This window comes from Salmo salar, chromosome ssa12 (assembly GCF_905237065.1).
Source record: "Salmo salar chromosome ssa12, Ssal_v3.1, whole genome shotgun sequence".
Lineage (NCBI taxonomy): Eukaryota > Metazoa > Chordata > Actinopteri > Salmoniformes > Salmonidae > Salmo > Salmo salar.
The window spans coordinates 11266784-11287291 of NC_059453.1; the positions used below are offsets into that span (position 1 = coordinate 11266784).

At 45.0% G+C, this 20508-nt stretch overlaps 1 protein-coding gene across 1 annotated transcript; it reads left to right on the top strand.

Annotated features, from left to right (window-relative positions):
- The first annotated feature begins 2016 nt into the window (after positions 1-2016).
- LOC106564171 (retinol dehydrogenase 8) lies at positions 2017-16057 on the top strand. The gene is made up of 6 exons (XM_045692085.1): positions 2017-2282; positions 8004-8165; positions 13353-13532; positions 14121-14214; positions 14541-14724; positions 15768-16057. The coding sequence occupies exons 1-6, from the start codon at positions 2177-2179 to the stop codon at positions 15996-15998; spliced, it is 957 nt and encodes a 318-aa protein (XP_045548041.1). The 5' UTR covers positions 2017-2176; the 3' UTR covers positions 15999-16057.
- The last annotated feature ends 4451 nt before the right edge of the window (positions 16058-20508 follow it).

The window sequence follows — 20508 nt, forward strand, 5'->3', positions numbered from 1 at the left end:
ATTTTCTATGGTAGAGTAGGTCAGGGCGTGACAGGGGGTGTTTGTCTGTTTTTGTATTTCTATGTTCAGTTTCTAGTTTTGTATTTCTATGTTGGTGTTGTTTGGGTTGATCTCCAATTGGAGGCAGCTGATCCTCGTTACCTCTAATTGGAGGTCATATTTATGTTTTCTGTTTGGTGTATGTTCACCTGACGGAACTGTTGTTGGTCGTTTTTGTTGTTTTTGTTACGTGTTTCATTAAAAGTAAATATGAGCACTTCACACGCCGCACCTTGGTCTCCTTTAGACGACCCGCGTGACAGAATCACCCACCAAAAAAGGACCAAGCAGCGTGCCCAGGAGGAGCAGGGATCCTGGGCCAGGGAAAGGAGAGAATGGAGGACGTCCTGGACATGGGAGGAGGTAATGGCAGGGGACAAGACCCTGCCATGGAAGCAGATGGAGACAGCGAGGGAGGAACGGCGACATTACGAGGAGCTAGCCCAACGAAGGAAGCACGAGAGGCATCCCCCCCCAAAAAAATGTTGGGGGGGGGGCACACGGGAAGTTTGGCAGAGTCAGGATGGAGACCTGAGCCAACTCCCCGTGCTTACCGTGGGGAGCGAGTAACGGGGAAAGCACCGTGTTATGCGGTGATGCGCACTGTGTCGTCAGGGCGCACTCACAGGCCAGTGCGATCTGTGCCCGCGCCCTGCATTAGTTGAGCTAGGTTGAGCATCCAGCCAGAACGGGTTGTGCCAGCTCTACGCTTGAGATCTCCAGTGCACCTCCACGGCCCAGTATATCCTGTTCCTGCTCCCCGCACACGCCCTGAGGTGCGTGTTAGTAGTCTGGCGCCTCCTATGCCAGCCCCACGCATCAGGCCTCCAGTGCGCCTCCCCAGTCCGGGGTGTCCTGTTCCTGCTCCCCGCACTCGCCCTGAGGTGCGTGTTACCAGTCTGGCACCTCCTATGCCAGCCCCAAGCATCAGGCCTCCAGTGCGCATCCCCAGTCCGGAGCCTCCAGCGACACTCCTCAGTCTGGAGCCTCCAGCGACACTCCTCAGTCCGGAGCCTCCAGCGGCGGTCTGCAGCCCGGAGCCTTCATCGGCGGTCTGCAGCCCGGTTTCATAATTTGTTACATGGTTGCGTCATATTTCGCGTCATACTTTCCATTAAAGCTTGCATCATGCATGCTTCAAAATATGTACAAACGGAGAATGCATTCGAGAAGTGCCCTCCGTGCTCCGTTTCGTATACTTTCAATTGGACTCATACGTCGACTCTTCTGTGCTCCAATTTGCGTGCTTGAAGCAGGGTAGTATACATTTTGAGAAACACCCTTTCTTTATCCACCAGAGTAGCTGTTGTTAGTTTTCCCTTACCAATGATACATAGCCTCGTCCAGATATGGGCAACTTTGATGGGACTGGCCTCCAAAAATCTGAACTCATCATGAGGGCCTGCCATTACCCCCCACCAGTACCCAAGTTATTTTGTTGTAATTCTACACATTTTTCAATGGGGTGTAGAGAAAATGCTGTGAGTTTAAAGCAAGTTTGCTGAAATTCGAAAAACATTTTGCCATAGGATGGAGAGAAATGTTTACAGTTGTTACTGTAATATCTGAGTGAAAATGACTAACAAAATCAATGGGGGAGCCCCCAGGCTGTAATTTGACCATGATTACTACAAGTTTAGATAGCTGGCTGCTACACTCATTTACCAAGCTGAAAAATGTTCGCTGACATTTTCTAATTGAGTGACTATCAGTGACTGAAATAACGAGAAAAACTGCTAATGTTCAACCAAATTTGAAATTGTACCTTGTGTATTCTGTTCAGCCCCTTTGTTTCTACTTCTAACTCGCAGCCGTAAACAACAGACGGGGGGATCCCTGGCCTAGTCATTACTGTTCTACCGAGCTCAACAGATGAGGTGGGGAGGCCACACCAGATGACCAACCGACAGTGAAGCCTACAGGCTAGATCATCTTTGCGCAGGTCTGTGCTGTCCATGTGACTCTGGAGCGCCGTGTGTTTGTGTGCGTGTGTGTTATCCGCTTACATTGGCTCTCAACGCAAAGCCCCTGTGATCTTGCTTGCGCTGCTGCTTGCTCATTCCCGATGTGCCAACTGGAGAGAGAAGAGAAGCGACGTTAGTTGTTTGAACGTTAAGGGGAAAACGTTAGGAGAGCCATGTCGAACCCAGGACAAAAAGTGGTGCTAATCACCGGTTGCTCCTCCGGGATCGGGCTGAGGATGGCGGTGATGCTCGCTAAGGACGAGAAACAGCGCTATCACGGTAAGAGAGTAACCTCCAGGGCCTTCAGGAAGTATTCACACACCCTTTGACTTGTTCCACATTTTGTGTTACGGCCCGCATTTAAAATGTATACAATTTAGACGTTTGGTCACTGGCCTACACACAATATCCCATAGTGTCAAAGTGGAATTATGTATTTTTATATTGTTACAAATTAATACAAAAAATGAAAAGCTGAAGTGTCTTGGGTCAATAAGTATTCACCCCCTTTGTTATGACAAGCCTAAATAAGTTCAGGAGTAAAAATGTGCTTAACAAGTCACATAATAAGTTGCATGGACTCACTGTGTGCAATAATAATGTGTTTTAATAAATTCCTCATTACCTGTAAGGTCCCGCAGTCAAGCAGTGAATTTCAAACACAGACTCAACCACAAATGAATTCACCTTTCAGCAGGACAATAACCAACATCCAAGGCCAAATCTACACTGGATTTGTTTACCAAGAAGACAGCGAATGATCCTGAGTGGCTGAATTACAGTTTCGACTTAAACCTATGGCAAAACCTGAAAATGGTTGCCTAGCAATGATCATAAACCAATTTGACAGCCCTTGAAGAATTTAGAAAAGAATAATGTGCAAATGTTGCACAATCCAGGATTGGAAAGCTCTTAGAGACTTACCCAGAAAGACTCACAGCTGTAATCGCTGCCAAAGATGCTTCTACAAAGTATTGATCAAGAGTGAGAATAATTATGTAAATTAGATGTTTCTGTATTTCATTTTCAATAAATATGCAAACTTTTTCTCAAAACATGTTTTCACTTTGTGATTATGGCGTATTGTGTGTAGATGGGTGAGCGAGAAAAAAAAATATTGAATTAATTTTGAATTCAGACTGTAACACAACAAAATGTGGAATAAGTCAAGGGGTATGAATACTTTCTGAAGGCACTGTATGTGGGAGACAAAGTCTGTGTGTGTGTGTGTGTGTGTGTGTGTGTGTGTGTGTGTGTGTGTGTGTGTGTGTGTGTGTGTGTGTGTGTGTGTGTGTGTGTGTGTGTGTGTGTGTGTGTGTGTGTGTCTGGTGTACAGCAGCCTAATGGTGACGATGCTGTTAGTAGGTTAAGTCCAAATAGTCAGATATATTGGAGTATATAAACCTGTAGTCTATGATTTATCTCCATAAAAAACATGATTTATGGTCAAAAGTAGTGCACTATGTAGGGAATAGGGTACACTATGTAGGGAATAGGGTGCACTATGTAGGGAATAAGGTACACTATGTAGGGAATAGAGTGCACTATGTAGTGAATAGGGTGCACTATGTAGGGAATAGGGTGCACTATGTAGGTAATAGCGTGCCATGTGACACTTACACAGCAGGTTTCAACACTTACACAGCAGGTTTCAACACTTACACAGCAGGTTTCAGCACTTACACAGCAGTTTTCAACACTTACACAGCAGGTTTCAACACTTACACAACAGGTTTCAACACTTACACAGCAGGTTTCAACACTTACACAGCAGGTTTCAGCACTTACACAGCAGGTTTCTGCACTTACACAGCAGGTTTCTGCACTTACACAGCAGGTTTCTGCACTTACACAGCAGGTTTCAGCACTTACACAGCATGTTTCAACACTTACACAACAGGTTTCAACACTTACACAGCAGGTTTCAACACTTACACAACAGGTTTCAGCACTTACACAGCATGTTTCAACACTTACACAACAGGTTTCAACACTTACACAGCAGGTTTCAACACTTACACAACAGGTTTCAACACTTACACAGCAGGTTTCAACACTTACACAGCAGGTTTCAACACTTACACAGCAGGTTTCTGCACTTACACAGCAGGGTTACATGATTGTCCCTTGTATGTACAGTACCAGTCAACAGTTTGGACATATCTACTCATTCCAGGGTTTTTCTTTATTTTTACAATGTTCTACATTGTAGAATAATAGTGAAGACATCAAAACTATGAAATAACACATATGGAATCATGTAGTAACCAAAAAAGTGTTAAACAAATAAAAATATATTTTATTTTTGAGATTCTTCAAATTAGCCACCCTTTGCCTTGATGACAGCTTTGCACACTCTTAACCTTCTGTAAGTGTCTGTGTGTGGAAACTTGTATTCTGCTTTACTTCAACCCCTGCTAAAGACTCACATGCACAACACACATCAACTACATAGCAGGTTATATCACTGATACACAACATACATCACTTACATAGCAGGTTATATCACTGGTACAGATTGGAGAGAACACTTACATAGCAGGTTATATCACTGGTACACAACATACATCACCTACATAGCAGGTTATATCACTGGTACAGATTGGAGAGAACACCTACATAGCAGGTTATAACACATAGCATGGTTACATGATTGTCTGTCTGCAGTCTGGGCTATGTAAGGCTCTGTGTACGTAAGAGTGTGTATGTAAGTTACACATCATGGTTATTATGGCTCATCCCTGCTTAACCTGAGACCAATCAGTAAGAGTAGTAGCATTACCACTGCTCCCAGTGTCATAATGCCTGGTGGACAATACCTAAACCTCCAGGAGGGGCTCTGCCTTGGCCGCTTACTGCCCCACTTAGAGGCCTCATCCTGGGCCGTGGGCGAGCCAGAGGGTGGGGTGGGATGGGTATTCTTGGTGCTGTCGGGTGAGTGCTAACGCTAAGCTAGCCCCATAATAAGATCAGCCCACAGTGCCAGGGCTAAATCAGACAGCAGACACATGAGGTATAGGTAGTTTAGGGCCGTCTGGCTGCTATCTATAGAACAGTATAAGACAGTGTTTTTTAATCCTGGTTCTGAGGGTTGAAACATTTTTTTGTTTTAATCCTTAACATTATTCAGTTGATTCCGCTAATCAACACATCGTTAAACTTTTCATTAGTGGAATCAGGTGTGCGTTACTCAGAACCATGTGGTATAAGGTAGGGACATATAGATGTATATAGTAGTATAGGATAGTATAGGATACTGTCACGGCTGTCGTAGGAAGGAGAAGCGGACCAAAGTGCAGCGTGTGTGTCATTCCACATTTTATTTACACTGTGAAACTATGCGATACATACACATAAACTAAAGAACAAAACAACAAACTGTGACGCAGAGTTGAAAAATACACTACTCAAAAAACAATCTCCCACAAACCCAGGTGGAAAAATCCCTACTTAAGTATGATCTCCAATTAGAGACAACAAGGACCAGCTGCCTCTAATTGGAGATCATCCCAAACAAAACCCCAACATAGAAATTCAAAACTAGAACCTGACAACATAGAAATAGAAAACAGAAGAAAAAAAACTGTCACGCCCTGACCTACTCTACCATAGAAAATAACATCTTTCTATGGTCAGGACGTGAGAGATACTCAGAACCATGTGGTGGATATATTAACCTGTATATGGTTTATTGTTATTTATATAGTAGTATAGGATACTCAGAACCATATGGTAGATATTAACCTGTATAGGGCTAATTGTTATGTATAGAGTAGTATAGGATAATATAGGATACTCAGAACCATGTGGTATACACAGTTAGATGTAGACCAGCGGTACGCAACCTGTGGTCCGTGGACTGGCGCCGGCCCCTGGGATGATACTGAGCGGTCCATCAGATAGTTAGCTGACAGTGATTTAGTTATACGGGGTGGCAGGTACTGCCAGTTCGAATCCCTGGGTCTAACGGGACCCGGGAGTTGCTGGAATCAAATCCTAGATGCCGTTGCCTGTCGTTGTGCCCTTGAGCAAGGCTCTTAACCCCCCCCCCCCCCACAACTGCTCCACGGGCACCCAGTGTGGCAGCCCCCTGCTCCAACCTCTCCAACCTGTATACAGGTGTCCTATCTTAATTTGATCACTCTGTTCGCTGAGAATTTTCCTGCACAGCAGAAAATTCTTAATTTGATATTTTTGGGGGGCTTCTAAAGTAAAATCTCTGAATGTATCAACCCCTACAAAAATGTCTATTAATCATAATCCACATAATAATTCAAATTTCCTGTTGCTGCAGGATTATTTGCTGTGAGAAACTAGTCAAATTAAAATGTAACATATTTTTGTGTCTTTCAGAGGGGTTGGGATAAAGTGGAAGTCACATTTCGGTTTGACCTTGTATACAGATGATGAATAAAGTGATCTCAATCTTTTGAAGTAGCTAAACAGTCCATCCTCTTTCCTTCTCTCTAAACTTTAGGCTACCTGCCTATTGTTAGATGTGTGTGTGTGTGTGTGTGTGTGTGTGTGTGTGTGTGTGTGTGTGTGTGTGTGTGTGTGTGTGTGTGTGTGTGTGTGTGTGTGTGTGTGTGTGTGTGTGTGTGTGTGTGTGTGTGTGTGTGTGTGTGTGTGTTTCTACCCTGAATAAACTGTCATATGAACAGCATAATGTGCTACAAGAAGAGACCGAGAGAAGGAGAGAGGCAGAGGGGGAGGGAGAAGGTCTCCATTAAGAAGGAGAGAGGGAGAGGGAGAAGAAAGGAGGAGGGAGGGAGAAGGAAGGAGAGGGGGAGGGAGCTGGAAGGAGAGGGGGAGGGAGAAGGAAGGAGAAGGGGGAAGAAGGAAGGAGAGGGGGGAGGGAGAAGGAAGGAGAGGGGGAGGGAGAAGGAAGGAGAGGGGGAGGGAGAAGGAAGGAGAGGGGGAGGGAGAAGGAAGGAGAAGGGGGAAGAAGGAAGGAGAGGGGGGAGGGAGAAGGAAGGAGAGGGGGAGGGAGAAGGAAGGAGAGGGGGAGGGAGAAGGAAGGAGAAGGGGGAAGAAGGAAGGAGAGGGGGAGGGAGCTGGAAGGAGAGGGGGAGGGAGCTGGAAGGAGAGGGGGAGGGAGCTGGAAGGAGAGGGGGAGGGAGCTGGAAGGAGAGGGGGAGGGAGCTGGAAGGAGAGGGGGAGGGAGCTGGAAGGAGAGGGGGAGGGAGCTGGAAGGAGAGGGGGAGGGAGCTGGAAGGAGAGGAGAGAGGTGAGAAATAGCTACAAAGATCAACGATAGCCAGCTAGAAAGTAAATTCAGTCCTTTGGGGGATATGATTATTATTATTATTATTATTATCATAATGTCTTATAGAATGTGGTTTCCCCCTCCCCCTTTCCTCACCTCTCAACATACACATTTCACACACACACACAAACACACACACACACACACACACACGCACACGATAGAAAATCCCTCCCACCCACACTCACACACACAAATAATATAAACATTCCATACTCAAACATGCACTTACATGCAGGGTTTGTAACTTCTGTCTAACACCAATGTATTACACACACTTACGTGCTCAAACACACACACACACACGCACACACGCACAGTGTAATTTCTGTTTACTCATTATCAGGTTTAATCCAGTGAACTCTGTTTGACCCTATTCTCTCTCTCTCTGTCCCTCTCTCTCTCTCTCTCTCTCCCTCTCTCTCTCTCTCTCTCTCTCTCTCTCTCTCTCTCTCTCTCTCTCACTCACTCTCTCTCACACTGTCTCTCATCTCTCGCTCTCTGTGTACATATCTCTCCATCCCTCTCTTTCATCTCTCTCTCTCTGTACATCTCTCTCTATCGCTCTCCATCTCTCTCTCTGTACATCTCTCTCCCTCTCTCCCACTGTTTCTTTCTACAAACCTTCCTTTCTCGCTTTGTCACTCCCTCTCTCTTCCCCTTCTCTCTCTCTCTCCCTCCAAATCTCTCTCTCTCCCACCCCCCTCTCGCCCCTCTCTTCTCTCTCTCTACAGTCATTGCCACCATGCGAGACCTGAAGCGTAAAGACAAGCTGGTGGAGGCAGCAGGTGATGCGTATGGGAAGAGCCTCTCTCTAGCTGTGTTGGACGTGTGTACGGACGAGTCAGTCAAACAGTGTATCAACGGAATCAAGGACAGACATGTAGACGTACTCAGTAAGGAACAACCTTTGTGATTTTTGAATATCTATGGACTTCTCTGAAGGGGTACCCTATTCTCTATGTACTCAGGAAGGAACACCTTTGTTTTTATAACACAAGGCAACATTTCTGTCAAAACATAACAGACCATAAGGAACACTTTTATGATTTGAAAATCAAAAAAAATCTATAAACCAGAGCCCATTATCTTAAAAAATAATACAAATAAAATGTATCTTTATTTAGCTAGGCAAGTCAGTTAAGAACAAATTCTTATTTAAAATGACGGCCTACACCCGCCAAACCCAGACGACGCTGGGCAAACTGGGCACCGCCCTATGGGACTCCCAATCATGGCCTGGAATCAAACCAGGGTCTGTAGTGACGCCTCTAGCACTGAGATGCAGTGGCTTCCAGGGTCTGTAGTGACACCTCTAGCACTGAGATGCAGTGCCTTAGACCACTGTGATACAGCCTGGAATAGAACCAGGGTCTGTAGTGACACCTCTAGCACTGAGATGCAGTGCCTTAGACCGCTGAGGTAGAGCCTGAAATAGAACCAGGGTCTGTAGTGACGCCTCTAGCACTGAGATGCAGTGCCTTAGACCGCTGCGCCACTCAGGAGTCCAAAGGGGGTACGTCCCAAATGGGTGCCATTTCCCTGTAGAGTGCACTTAGTTTGACCAGGGCGCATAGGCCCATAGGGCTCTGGTGAAAAGTAGTACACTATGTAGGTATTAGGGTACATCTATTCAAGGTCTAAAAGACTATGTGTTGTTGTACGTTCTCAACTATACATCTCTTACACACATCTATCTTAACCTCCCTCAACCCTGACTTTAACCATTAGGGAAAAACCATGCAAAACTGACCTCAGTTCAGATCATAGTTAATTGAGAGACTGGAGAGGCCACAGTAAAACTGACCTCAGTTCAGGGGTCATATGTATCATGTGTCTCAGACTAGGAGTGCTGATCTAGGATCAGGTCCCACTCCTGTCAATGTAGTCTTATTCATTGTGTTCTAGAAGGCAACATTTATCCTAGATCATTGCTTCTAAGATGCTTGATGTACAGTGAGGGAAAAAAGTATTTGATCCCCTGCTGATTTTGTACATTTGCCCACTGACAAAGAAATGATCAGTCTATAATTTTAATGGTAGGTTTATTTGAACAGTGAGAGACAGAATAACAACAAAGAAATCCAGAAAACGCATGTCAAACATTTTATAAAATGATTAGCATTTTAATGAGGGAAATAAGTATTTGACCCCCTCTGCAAAATATGACTTAGTACTTGGTGGCAAAACCCTTGTTGGCAATCACAGAGGTCAGACATTTCTTGTAGTTGGCCACCAGGTTTGCACACATCTCAGGAGGGATTTTGTCCCACTCCTCTTTGCAGATCTTCTCCAAGTCATTTAGGTTTCGAGGCTGACGTTTGGCAACTCGAACCTTCAGCTCCCTCCACAGATTTTCTATGGGATTAAGGTCTGGAGACTGGCTAGGCCACACAGGATATTCTTGGGGTCATAGGCAGCATTCCTCCTCCTCCAAACACGGCGAGTTGAGTTGATGCCAAAGAACTCCATTTTGGTCTCATCTGACCACAACACTTTCACCCAGTTGTCCTCTGAATCATTCAGATGTTCATTGGCAAACTTCAGACGGGCATGTATATGTGCTTTCTTGAGCAGGGGGACCTTGCGGGCGCTGCAGGATTTCAGTCCTTCACGGCGTAGTGTGTTACCAATTGTTTTCTTGGTGACTATGGTCCCAGCTGCCTTGAGATCATTGACAAGATCCTCTCGTGTAGTTCTGGGCCGATTCCTCACCGTTCTCATGATCATTGCAACTCCACGAGGTGAGATCTTGCATGGAGCCCCAGGCCGAGGGAGATTGACAGTTCTTTTGTGTTTCTTCCATTTGCGAATAATCGCACCAACTGTTGTCACCTTCTCACCAAGCTGCTTGTCAATGGTCTTGTAGCCCATTCCAGCCTTGTGTAGGTCTACAATCTTGTCCCTGACATCCTTGGAGAGCTCTTTGGTCTTGGCCATGGTGGAGAGTTTGGAATGTGATTGATTGCTTCTGTGGACAGGTGTCTTTTATACCGCCTTATCTCAGCTCACTGGTCACCATAGCAACACCCACTCGTAGCATGCATTCCAGCAGGTATATCTCACTGGTCACCCCCAAAGCCAATTCCTCCTTTGGCCGCCTTTCCTTCCAGTTCTCTGCTGCCAATGACTGGAACGAACTGCAAAAATATCTGAAGCTGGAGACTCATATCTCCCTCACTAGCTTTAAGCACCAGCTGTCAGAGCAGCTCACAGATCACTGCACCTGTACATAGCCCATCTGTAAACAGCCCATATATCTACCTACCTCATCCATATACTGTATTTTTTTATTTATCTTGCTCCTTTGCACCCCAGTATCTCTACTTGCACATTCATCTTCTGCACATCTACCATTCCAGTGTTTAGTCCCGTGTGGCTCAGTTGGTAGAGCAAGGTGTTTACAATGCCAGGGTTGTGGGTTCGATTCCCATGGGGGACCAGTACGGAGAAGAAATGTATGCATTCACTACTGTAAGTCGCTCTGGATAAGAGCATCTGCTAAATGACTAAAATGTAATTGCTATATTGTAATTACTTCGCCACCATGGCCTATTTATTGCCTTAATTTACCTCATTTGCACTCACTGTATATAGACTTTTTGTTTTCTTTTGTTCTACTGTATTATTGACTATGTTTTGTTTATTCCATGTGTAACTTTGTGTTGTTGTATGTGTCGAATTGCTACGCTTTATCTTGGCCAGGTTGCAGTTGCAAATGAGAACTTGTTCTCAACTAGCCTACCTGGTTAAATAAAGGTGAAATAAAAAATACAGGTAACAAGCTGAGATTAGGAGCACTCCCTTTAAGAGTGTGCTCCTAATCTCAGCTCGTTACCTGTATAAAAAACACCTGGGAGCCAGAAATCTTTTTGATTGAGAGGGGGTCAAATACTTATTTCCCTCATTAAAATGCCAATCAATTTATAACATTTTTGACATGCGTTTTTCTGGATTTTTTTGTTGTTATTCTGTCTCTCACTGTTCAAATAAACCTACCATTCAAATTATAGACTGATCATTTCTTTGTCAGTGGGCAAATGTACATAATCAGCAGGGGATCAAATACTTTTTTCCCTCACTGTATACCAGGGGTACTCAGCTACTCAGTGGTGTAAAGTACTTAAGTAAAAATACTTTAAAGTACTACTGAAGTCGTTTTTTGGGGTATCTCTACTTTACTTTACTATTCATATTTTTGACAACTTTTACTTCACTACATTCCTAAAGAAAATAATGTACTTTTTGCTCCATACGTTTTCCCTGACACCCAAAAGTACTCGTTACATTTTGAATGCTTAGCAGGACAGGAAAATGGTCTAATTCACCCAGTTATCAAGAGAACATGCCTGGTCATCCCTACTGCTTCGGATCTGGCTGACTCACTAAACACACGTTTCATTTGAGTGTTGGAGTGTGCCCCTGGCTATCTGTAAAGAAAAAATAAATGGTGCCATCTGGTTTGCTTAATATAAGGAATTTTAAATGATTTATACTTTTACGTTTGATACGGAAGTATATTTTAGCAATTACATTTACTTTTGATACTGAAGTATATTTAAAACCAAATACTTTTAGACTTTTACTCAAGTAGTATTTTACTGGGTGACTTTCACTTTTACTTGAGTCATTTTCTATTAAGGTATCTTTACTTTTACTCAAGTATGACAATTGGGCACTTTTTCAACCACTGCAACTACTATTTGAGAAGGTCCGGCCACACGCATTTCCTAGGTTGCAAAGGTCCTAGGTGGCAAAGGTCCTAGATGGCAAAGGTCCTAGGTGGCAAAGGTCCTAGGTGGCAAAGGTCCTAGATGGCAAAGGTCCTAGGTGGCAAAGGTCCTAGATGGCAAAGGTCCTAGGTGGCAAAGGGATATTGTCATTTATCAGCCTTGTGCATTCTACTATTACAACTCTCAACAGCAGTAAGTTGAAAGCCCGACTGTGTTCCTAAAAAGTAGGGACCCACGGTCCGTATTTACCCTTTTCTGGATCCGGATCTGAACCGCGGTCCGCCAGTTGAGAATGGCTGATATATACTATACAGGCCCTGGTCATAGACTGGGCTAAAGCCTGGTTATAACTCAGTGTAGTGAGAGACTGGGCTAAAGCCTGGTTATAACTCAGTGTAGTGAGAGACTGGGCTAAAGCCTTAGGTTATACTGCCACCCTGTGGTGACTACTGGAACACAACTGAAGATACTCGAGTGCTCTGATCACCTATGTGAACAGGGTGTCACTCTTTCCTTCTTGTTTCCCTATTCCTCCCTCTCTCTCCTACCCCCTCGCTTTCTCCCTCCCCCTCTCTACATCTTTTCTCTCTCTCCTCCCCCCTCCTTCTCCCTCTCACCTCTCTCTACCCACCCTTCTCCTTTACACTCGTTCCCATGTCTCTTGCCCCCTCTTTCTCCCTCCCTCATCTCTCTCTCCCCCTCCTTCTCTCTTTCCCTCCCTGCCACCTCTCTCTCCCCCTCCTCTCCCTCCTCCTCCCTCCCACCTCTCCTCTCCCTCCTCCTCCCTCCCACCTCTCCTCTCTTTCCTCCCACCTCTCTCTCCCCCTCCTCTCCCTCCTCCTCCCTCCCTTCAACCTATCCTCTCCTCCTCCTCCTTCCCACCTCTCTCTCCCCCTCCTTCTCCCGTCACTCCTTCCCACCTCTGCTCTCCCTCCTCCTCCCTCCCACCTCTCCTCTCTTCCTCCTTCCTCCCACCTCTCTCTCACCCTCCTTCTCCCATCATCCTCCCTCCCACCTCTCTCTCCCCCTCCTTCTACCATCCTCCTCCCTCCCACCTCTTCCGTCCACTCCCTCCCTCCCTCCCACCTCTCCTCTCCCCCTCCACCCTCCCTCCCTCCCTCCCACCTCTCCTGTCCCTCCTCCTCCCTCCCTTCCACCTCTCCTCTCCTCCTCCCTCCCACCTCTCCCTCCCGCTCCTTCTCCCGTCCGCTCCCTCCCATCTCTCCTCTCCCTCCTGCCTCCCTCCCACCTCTCCTCTCCTCCTCCTCCCTCCCACCTCTCTCTGCCCTTCCTTCTCCCATCCTCCTCCCTCCCACCTCTCCTCTCCCTCCTCCTCCTCTCTCTCTCTAGTTAATAATGCAGGTATAGGTCTGGTGGGACCGGTGGAAAGCATCAGTATAGCTGAGATGAAGAGTGTGTTTGAGACCAACTTCTTCGGTGTGATCCGGATGATCAAGGAGGTGATGCCAGATATGAAGAAGAGGAGGGGAGGACACATCATAGTGGTCAGCAGTGTCATGGGACTACAGGGTACGGAACTATGATTGGTTGATTGATTGATTGATTGCTTGGTTGATTGGCTGATGTGAAAAAGAGGAGGGGACACACATGATAGTGGTCCAAGCGACATGTGGCAAATTTGAGGTGATATGTTCGCTTTTTCATAAAAGCATGAAACTCGGTACACTTGTACAGTTTGAGGCCCTGAACATTTTCGGATATGGAGGCATTGCAAAAACGCCTCCTGGCGGCCGTGGCGGCCATTTTTATATTCTGCCATAGCCGGACAGTGTATTTTCCTGTCCTATCTGCTGAACCAAAGATGAATACACAGAAAGGCGATGTCTACATCTATGTTTTGATGGTGAAGGATGACAATGGTTCCATGTACAACATCATAAACTGTTCAGAATATGATATAATGGTGGACTTTTATGTAATGCTGAAGCCATGTGAAGAAATTCAATGTAAATCGCTGTTTCATAGAATATTATGTCTGTTGTTCATTTGAAAATGGGATGAACTCATTTCTTTATGTTTTTTACATAATGCTTGTCAACAGATGTGGTAGTAGTGGGGATCCTAATGAAATACTGAAGTACTACTCTCTGATCTCAGGTGTCGTGTTTAATGACGTGTATGCTGCCTCTAAGTTTGCCATGGAAGGGTTTTGTGAGTGTCTGGCTGTACAGCTGCTCAAGTTTAACGTCACGTGAGTCTCTCTAACACACCTAGCTATGTTTTCCAAAAAGAATGTCTTTATTTTTATTTTATATGTATATTTTGTCGGGGACGGACCAATTAAAACATATGATTAAAAACATGATCTCTCTTCTGTTCTTCTCCCCCTCTTTCTTTTCTCTCTCCTTCTCCCCCTCTTTCTTTTCTCTCTCCTTCTCCCCCTCTTTCTTTTCTCTCTCCTTCTCCCCCTCTTTCTTTTCTCTCTCCTTCTCCCCCTCTTTCGTTTCTCTCTCCTCTCCCTTCTCCTCCCCCTCCCTCCTCTCCTTCCCTCCTCTCCCTCCTATTCCTCCCCCCTAGTATGTCTATGATAGAGCCAGGCCCAGTCCATACAGAGTTTGAATCTAAGATGATTCAGGACGTCCGTCAGAAAGAATTCCCTGGGGCCGATGCCGATACCGTCAACTACTTTAAAAACGTCTACCTGCCCTCCTCCGTCGACATCTTTGAGACGCTCGGACAGACCCCCGATGACATTGCCAGGGTTAGTCCACCTGTCTGAGTGTGTGTGTGGCCTACTCTGTCTCTACTCTCTCTCTACTCTCTCTCCCTCTGTCTCTCTCTCTCTACTCTCCCCCCCTCGCTCTCTTTTTTCTCTCTCTACTCTCTCTCTACTCTCCCCCCTCTCTCTTTTTTCTCTCTCTACTCTCTCTCTACTCTCTTTCCCTCTGTCTCTCTCTCTCTACTCTCCCCCCCTCGCTCTCTTTTTTCTCTCTCTACTCTCTCTCTACTCTCTCTCCCTCTGTCTCTCTCTCTACTCTCCCCCTCTCTCTTTTTCTCTCTCTCTACTCTCTCTCTACTCTCTCTCTCTACTCTCTTTCCCTCTGTCTCTCTCTCTACTCTCCCCCCCTCACTCTCTTTTTTCTCTCTCTACTCTCTCTCTACTCTCTCTCCCTCTGTCTCTCTCTCTACTCTCCCCCTCTTTCTCTTTTTTCTCTCTCTCTACTCTCTCTCTACTCTCTCTCTACTCTCTCTCCCTCTGTCTCTCTCTCTACTCTCCCCCTCTCTCTCTTTTTTCTCTCTGTCTACTCTCTCTCTACTCTCTCTCCATCTGTCTCTCTCTCTCTACTCTCCCCCCTCTCTCTTTTTTCTCTCTCTCTACTCTCTCTCTACTCTCTCTACTCTCTTTCCCTCTGTCTCTCTCTCTACTCTCCCCCCTCTCTCTTTTTTCCCTCTCTCTACTCTCTCTCTACTCTCTCTCCCTCCTCTCCCCCTCTCTCTCTTTTTTCTCTCTGTCTACTCTCTCTCTACTCTCTCTCTACTCTCTCTCCCTCTGTCTCTCTCTCTCTACTCTACCCCTCTCTCTCTTTTTTTCTCTCTCTCTACTCTCTCCCTCTGTCTTTCTCTTCCTTTCCTCCCCCAGTAGTGCACTAACTAGTCTCTCTCTCCTTCTCTTCCTCCCCCAGCAGTGCACTAACTAGTCTCTCTCTCCTTCTCTTCCTCCCCAAGCAGTGCACTAACTAGTCTCTCTCTCCTTCTCTTCCTCCCCCAGCAGTACACTAACTAGTCTCTCTCACTCTCCTATAGTGTACTAAGAAGGTGATTGAGCAGGGCAGTTCTGCACGGTTCCGGAACCTTACCAACCCGCTGTACACGCCCATCGTGGCACTGAAGTATGCAGATGAGACGGGCGGCCTGTCGGTGCACGCCTTCTACCATATGTTGTTCAACCTGGGGCCCCTGATGCACGTTAGCATGAAGGCTATGCAGTACCTGACCTGTGGATGTCTACGCTCCAGGACCGTCTCCCCTAACTAGACACGGACACACACACACACACACACACACACACACACACACACACACACACACACACACACACACACACACACACACACACACACACAGACGGGCATGCAGAGACACACACACACAGGTACGCAGAGACACACACAGAGACACACGAGCATGCAGACACACAAACACACAAGCACGCAGAGACAAGTGCCAGGCACGCAGAGACACACACTAGTATGCAGTACCTCACCTGTAGATGTCTGCGCTCCAGAAACATCTCACCCAACACACACTCACACGGAGAGTGAAGACACACCTGTAAAGACAAACTCAAAACACCCCCTGCAGTTTTCAAGTGTTCCTCCCTCTGTGAGCTGCCATACTTTTTACTGTTTGTTTTGATAGAAGCAGGAACTACAGAAGTTGAAATGTAACCTCTCTGTCTGTCTAACATAGACTATGTATGTATAGATACTATCTTGTGTGTAATGTATGTCATTTTGAACAGAATGGATCAGCTCTATTTTGACATGAATAGCTCTTTCTACCTTCTTGAGAAGCCTGATTTATATTGGAACAGAAATATGACATTCCATTACTGTTGTCATACTTAATGCTGGGTTGGGGAATCATTCAGGACACCTTAATGCTGGGTTGGGGAATCATTCAGGATACCTGCTGTCATGGTTCTTAATGCTGGGTTGGGGAATCATTCAGGATACTTTAATGCTGGGTTGGGGAATCATTCAGGATACCTGCTGTCATGGTTCTTAATGCTGGGTTGGGGAATCTTTCAGGATACTTTAATGCTGGGTTGGGGAATCATTCAGGATACCTGCTGTCATGGTTCTTAATGCTGGGTTGGGGAATCATTCAGGATACTTTAATGCTGGGTTGGGGAATCTTTCAGGATACCTGTTTTGGTCCAATAAAGTATAGCATATTGTTATGATTATGCAACTTCAAAGAAAATACACCAGTAATGTTGTGATGAACGCAATATGTGCAGTTGCTCCGTTCAACCACAAGATGGCAGTATCGATACGTAATAAAATATAAAAACAGCTTGAGAAAAGAAGTTGCTTTTTATTTTCTGTAAGTTAAAATGGCGGTGAGGTAGTATGGAAGAACCAGAGCGAAGGCTGGAGAAGCAACAGCTGTGCGATCAATATGGCGGCACCTTTCTGATGATATGGAGCCGGGGGATGAGGGTCAAGGATCTGAATGGGCTGTAGAGGAAAGACATAGAGAGGAGGAGAGATCCTGATACAGAAAGCAGTGGAGCGTCTAGTAAAGGAAACCACGAAGAGGGCCAGGGTAGGAAGCAAGAGTAGTGATGTGCTGGAGTGGAAAGTGGTGATGGTGTTTGATGAGACCACAGGGCCTCACTTAACCAGAGAAGATTCTGAAAATGGAAAAAGCTTAATGGGAGATGAAAAACCATGTCCCTGGCGCTTCTGTTAGGTTGAGGGGAGTCGTCACTGGTGTCCCAATATCTATTTCCACAGATGATATTAAAGATAATGTGAAGGGAGGCAGAGGGATTGAGGCCAGAAGGTTGATCAGTAGGAAAGAGGGTCAAAGAAGTGAAAGCTTATCAGTGATTGAGGTTTGAGAAAGTCTTGCCTGGAAAAATAAAGCTAGGATTCCTTAGTTTCAATGTTAGAGAATTTGTCCCATATTCACTGCAGTGTTTTAAATGCCAAAGAAAGGGACATGTAGCTGCTCAGTGTAAAGGAAAGAAAAGAAGTGCCAAGTGTGGAGAGGAACATCATTATGGTGAATGTGGAAGCAATGTGAAGTTTAAGTGCTGTAATTGTGGGGGAGAACACAGTGCAGCATTTGGTGGATGCCAGGTACAGAGAGAGGATAGAGAGGCTCAGCGATATAGGATCAGTCATGATTTATCATATGCAGAGGCTGTAAAACAAATTGGTAGAACTACAGTGAGGACTGATGGAGCTGACATGGATGTACCTGTAGTAAGTGGACCTACTGTCAGACTGATGGAGCTGACATGGATGTACCTGTAGTAAGTGATGGAGCTGACATGGATGTACCTGTAGTAAGTGGACCTACTGTCAGACTGATGGAGCTGACATGGATGTACCTGTAGTAAGTGATGGATCTGACATGGATGTACCTGTAGTAAGTGATTGAGCTGACATGGATGTACCTGTAGTAAGTGGACCTACTGTCAGACTGATGGAGCTGACATGGATGTACCTGTAGTAAGTGATGGATCTGACATGGATGTACCTGTAGTAAGTGATGGATCTGACATGGATGTATCTGTAGTAAGTGGACATGCTGTCGGGGCTGATTGTGTTTCTGATGGTTTGGAGGTCTGTTCAGAAATCTTGTTCTCATGAAGGTCTGGTGTCCAAGGACACTTTGATAATGAATAAAGTTGACTTCATAGCTTTTATTGTTAAGGTTATCAATACGACTCGGGTTGTGGAAAGCAGAAATGCCAGGTTGAAGGTTATTGTGGAGACGGAAAAAGAGATATTGGGGGTAAGAAATGTTACTGTTGAAATGTGGTTGTTGACATACTGAACAATCCTAAAGGTGGAGTGTTTCAGCATTTGTATTTATTTTACCTTTATTTAACTAGGCAAGTCAGTTAAGAACAAATTCTTATTTTCACCTCGACAACATCTGGTGAAATTGCAGAGCGCCAAATTCAAATTAAATTACTATAAATATTTAACTTTCATAAAATCACAAGTGCAATACATCAAAATAAAGCTTATCTTGTTGTTAATCCAGCCGAGTTGTCAGATTTCAAAAAGGCTTTACGGTGAAAGCATACCATGTGATTATCTGAGGACAGCGCTCAGCACACAAAACATTACAAACAGTAACCAGCCAAGTGGAGGAGTAACAAAAGTCAGAAATAGCGATAAAATTAATCACTTACCTTTGATGATCTTCATATGGTTGCACTCACAAGACTCCCAGTTACCCAATAAATGTTTGTTTTGTTTGATAAAGTCACTCTTTATATCCAAAAACCTCTGTTTTGTTAGCGTGTTTTGTTCAGTAATGCGCGGTCACAGCAGGCAGACAAAAAATCAAAAAATTACCATAAAAGTTCATAGAACATGTCAAATGATGTTTACAATCAATCCTCAGGTTGTTTTTGTCATAAATAATCGATCATATTTCAACCGGACAATAGCTTCGTCAATAGGAAAGGAAAAACAAGAAAGGTGCGCTCCCGGTCACCCGCAGGACTCATGTCTGGAAATTTCCACTGTCCTCTCATTCAAAGTTGTGTTTCTCCCTCATTTTTCAGAGTAAAAGCCTGAAGCAATGCCTAAAGACTGGCCACATGTAGTGGAAGCCATAGGGATCGTGAACTGGGTCATAAGTCTTTGTATGGTGGATAGGCTTTCAATGGAAAAACAGCCATTTCAAAATAATAGCATTTCCTGGATGGATTTTCCTCAGGTTTTCGCCTGCCATTCAGTTCTGTTATACTCACAGACATTATTTTAACAGTTTTGGAAAATTTGGAGTGTTTTCTATCCAAATCTACCAATTATATGCATATCCTAGCTTCTGGGCCTGAGTAGCAGGCAGTTTACTTTGGGCACGCTTTTCATCCAAAATGCTGCCCCATCCCAAAAAAGTTAAGAACAAATTCTTATTTTCAAAGACGGCCTAGGAACAGTGGGTTAACTGCCTTGTTCAGGGGCAGAACGACAGATTTTTACCTTGTCAGCTCGGGGATTCGATCTTGCATCCTTCCGGTTACTAGTCCAACGCTCTAACCACTAGGCTACCGGCCACCCCATAATATAGATAAAGATTAATAGGGTTGGGGGAGGGGGAGGGTGTGGTAGACGTTTGGGATTTATTTGGTTTAAAAAAAAAAAATTAATGGTAGTACAAAATTGGGCAGTCATGAGTGATGTACATTCCAACACAGTAGGTGGCGGCATGCACTTCAACACTTCTTTGCGGACCGCCATGATACCATAGAAGAATAAGAAGTTGCTTTCTTAAAATGGATGGGCCAGGAGGTTGAGGAAGATGGCGGAAGCAGAAGTGTCGTTTGAAGTTGAAAGCACATTGAGTACAGTTAGTGAGTGGACAACAGTGGAGTCAAAGAATGGAGGAAAAGAAGCAAAAATTGTTGTGGAAAATGAGTCTGATGAATCGTTTCTTGTTGGAGTACGTTTTTTGGATAATGATGATAATATTTAGGAAAGTCTTTTGAAGTCACGAGGATGGTGAAGAAGGCTTTGGGAAAAGTGGATGCCGTCAAAGTAACCAGGAGTGGTATGGTGTTGATATCGTGTAGTCATAGTAACCAGGAGTAGTATGGTGTTGATATTGTGTAGTCATAGTAACCAGGAGTGGTATGGTGTTGATATCGTGTAGTCATAGTAACCAGGAGCGGTATGGTGTTGATATCGTGTAGTCATAGTAACCAGAAGTGGTATGGTGTTGATATAGTGTAGTCATAGTAACCAGGAGTGGTATGGTGTTGATATTGTGTAGTCATAGTAACCAGGAGTGG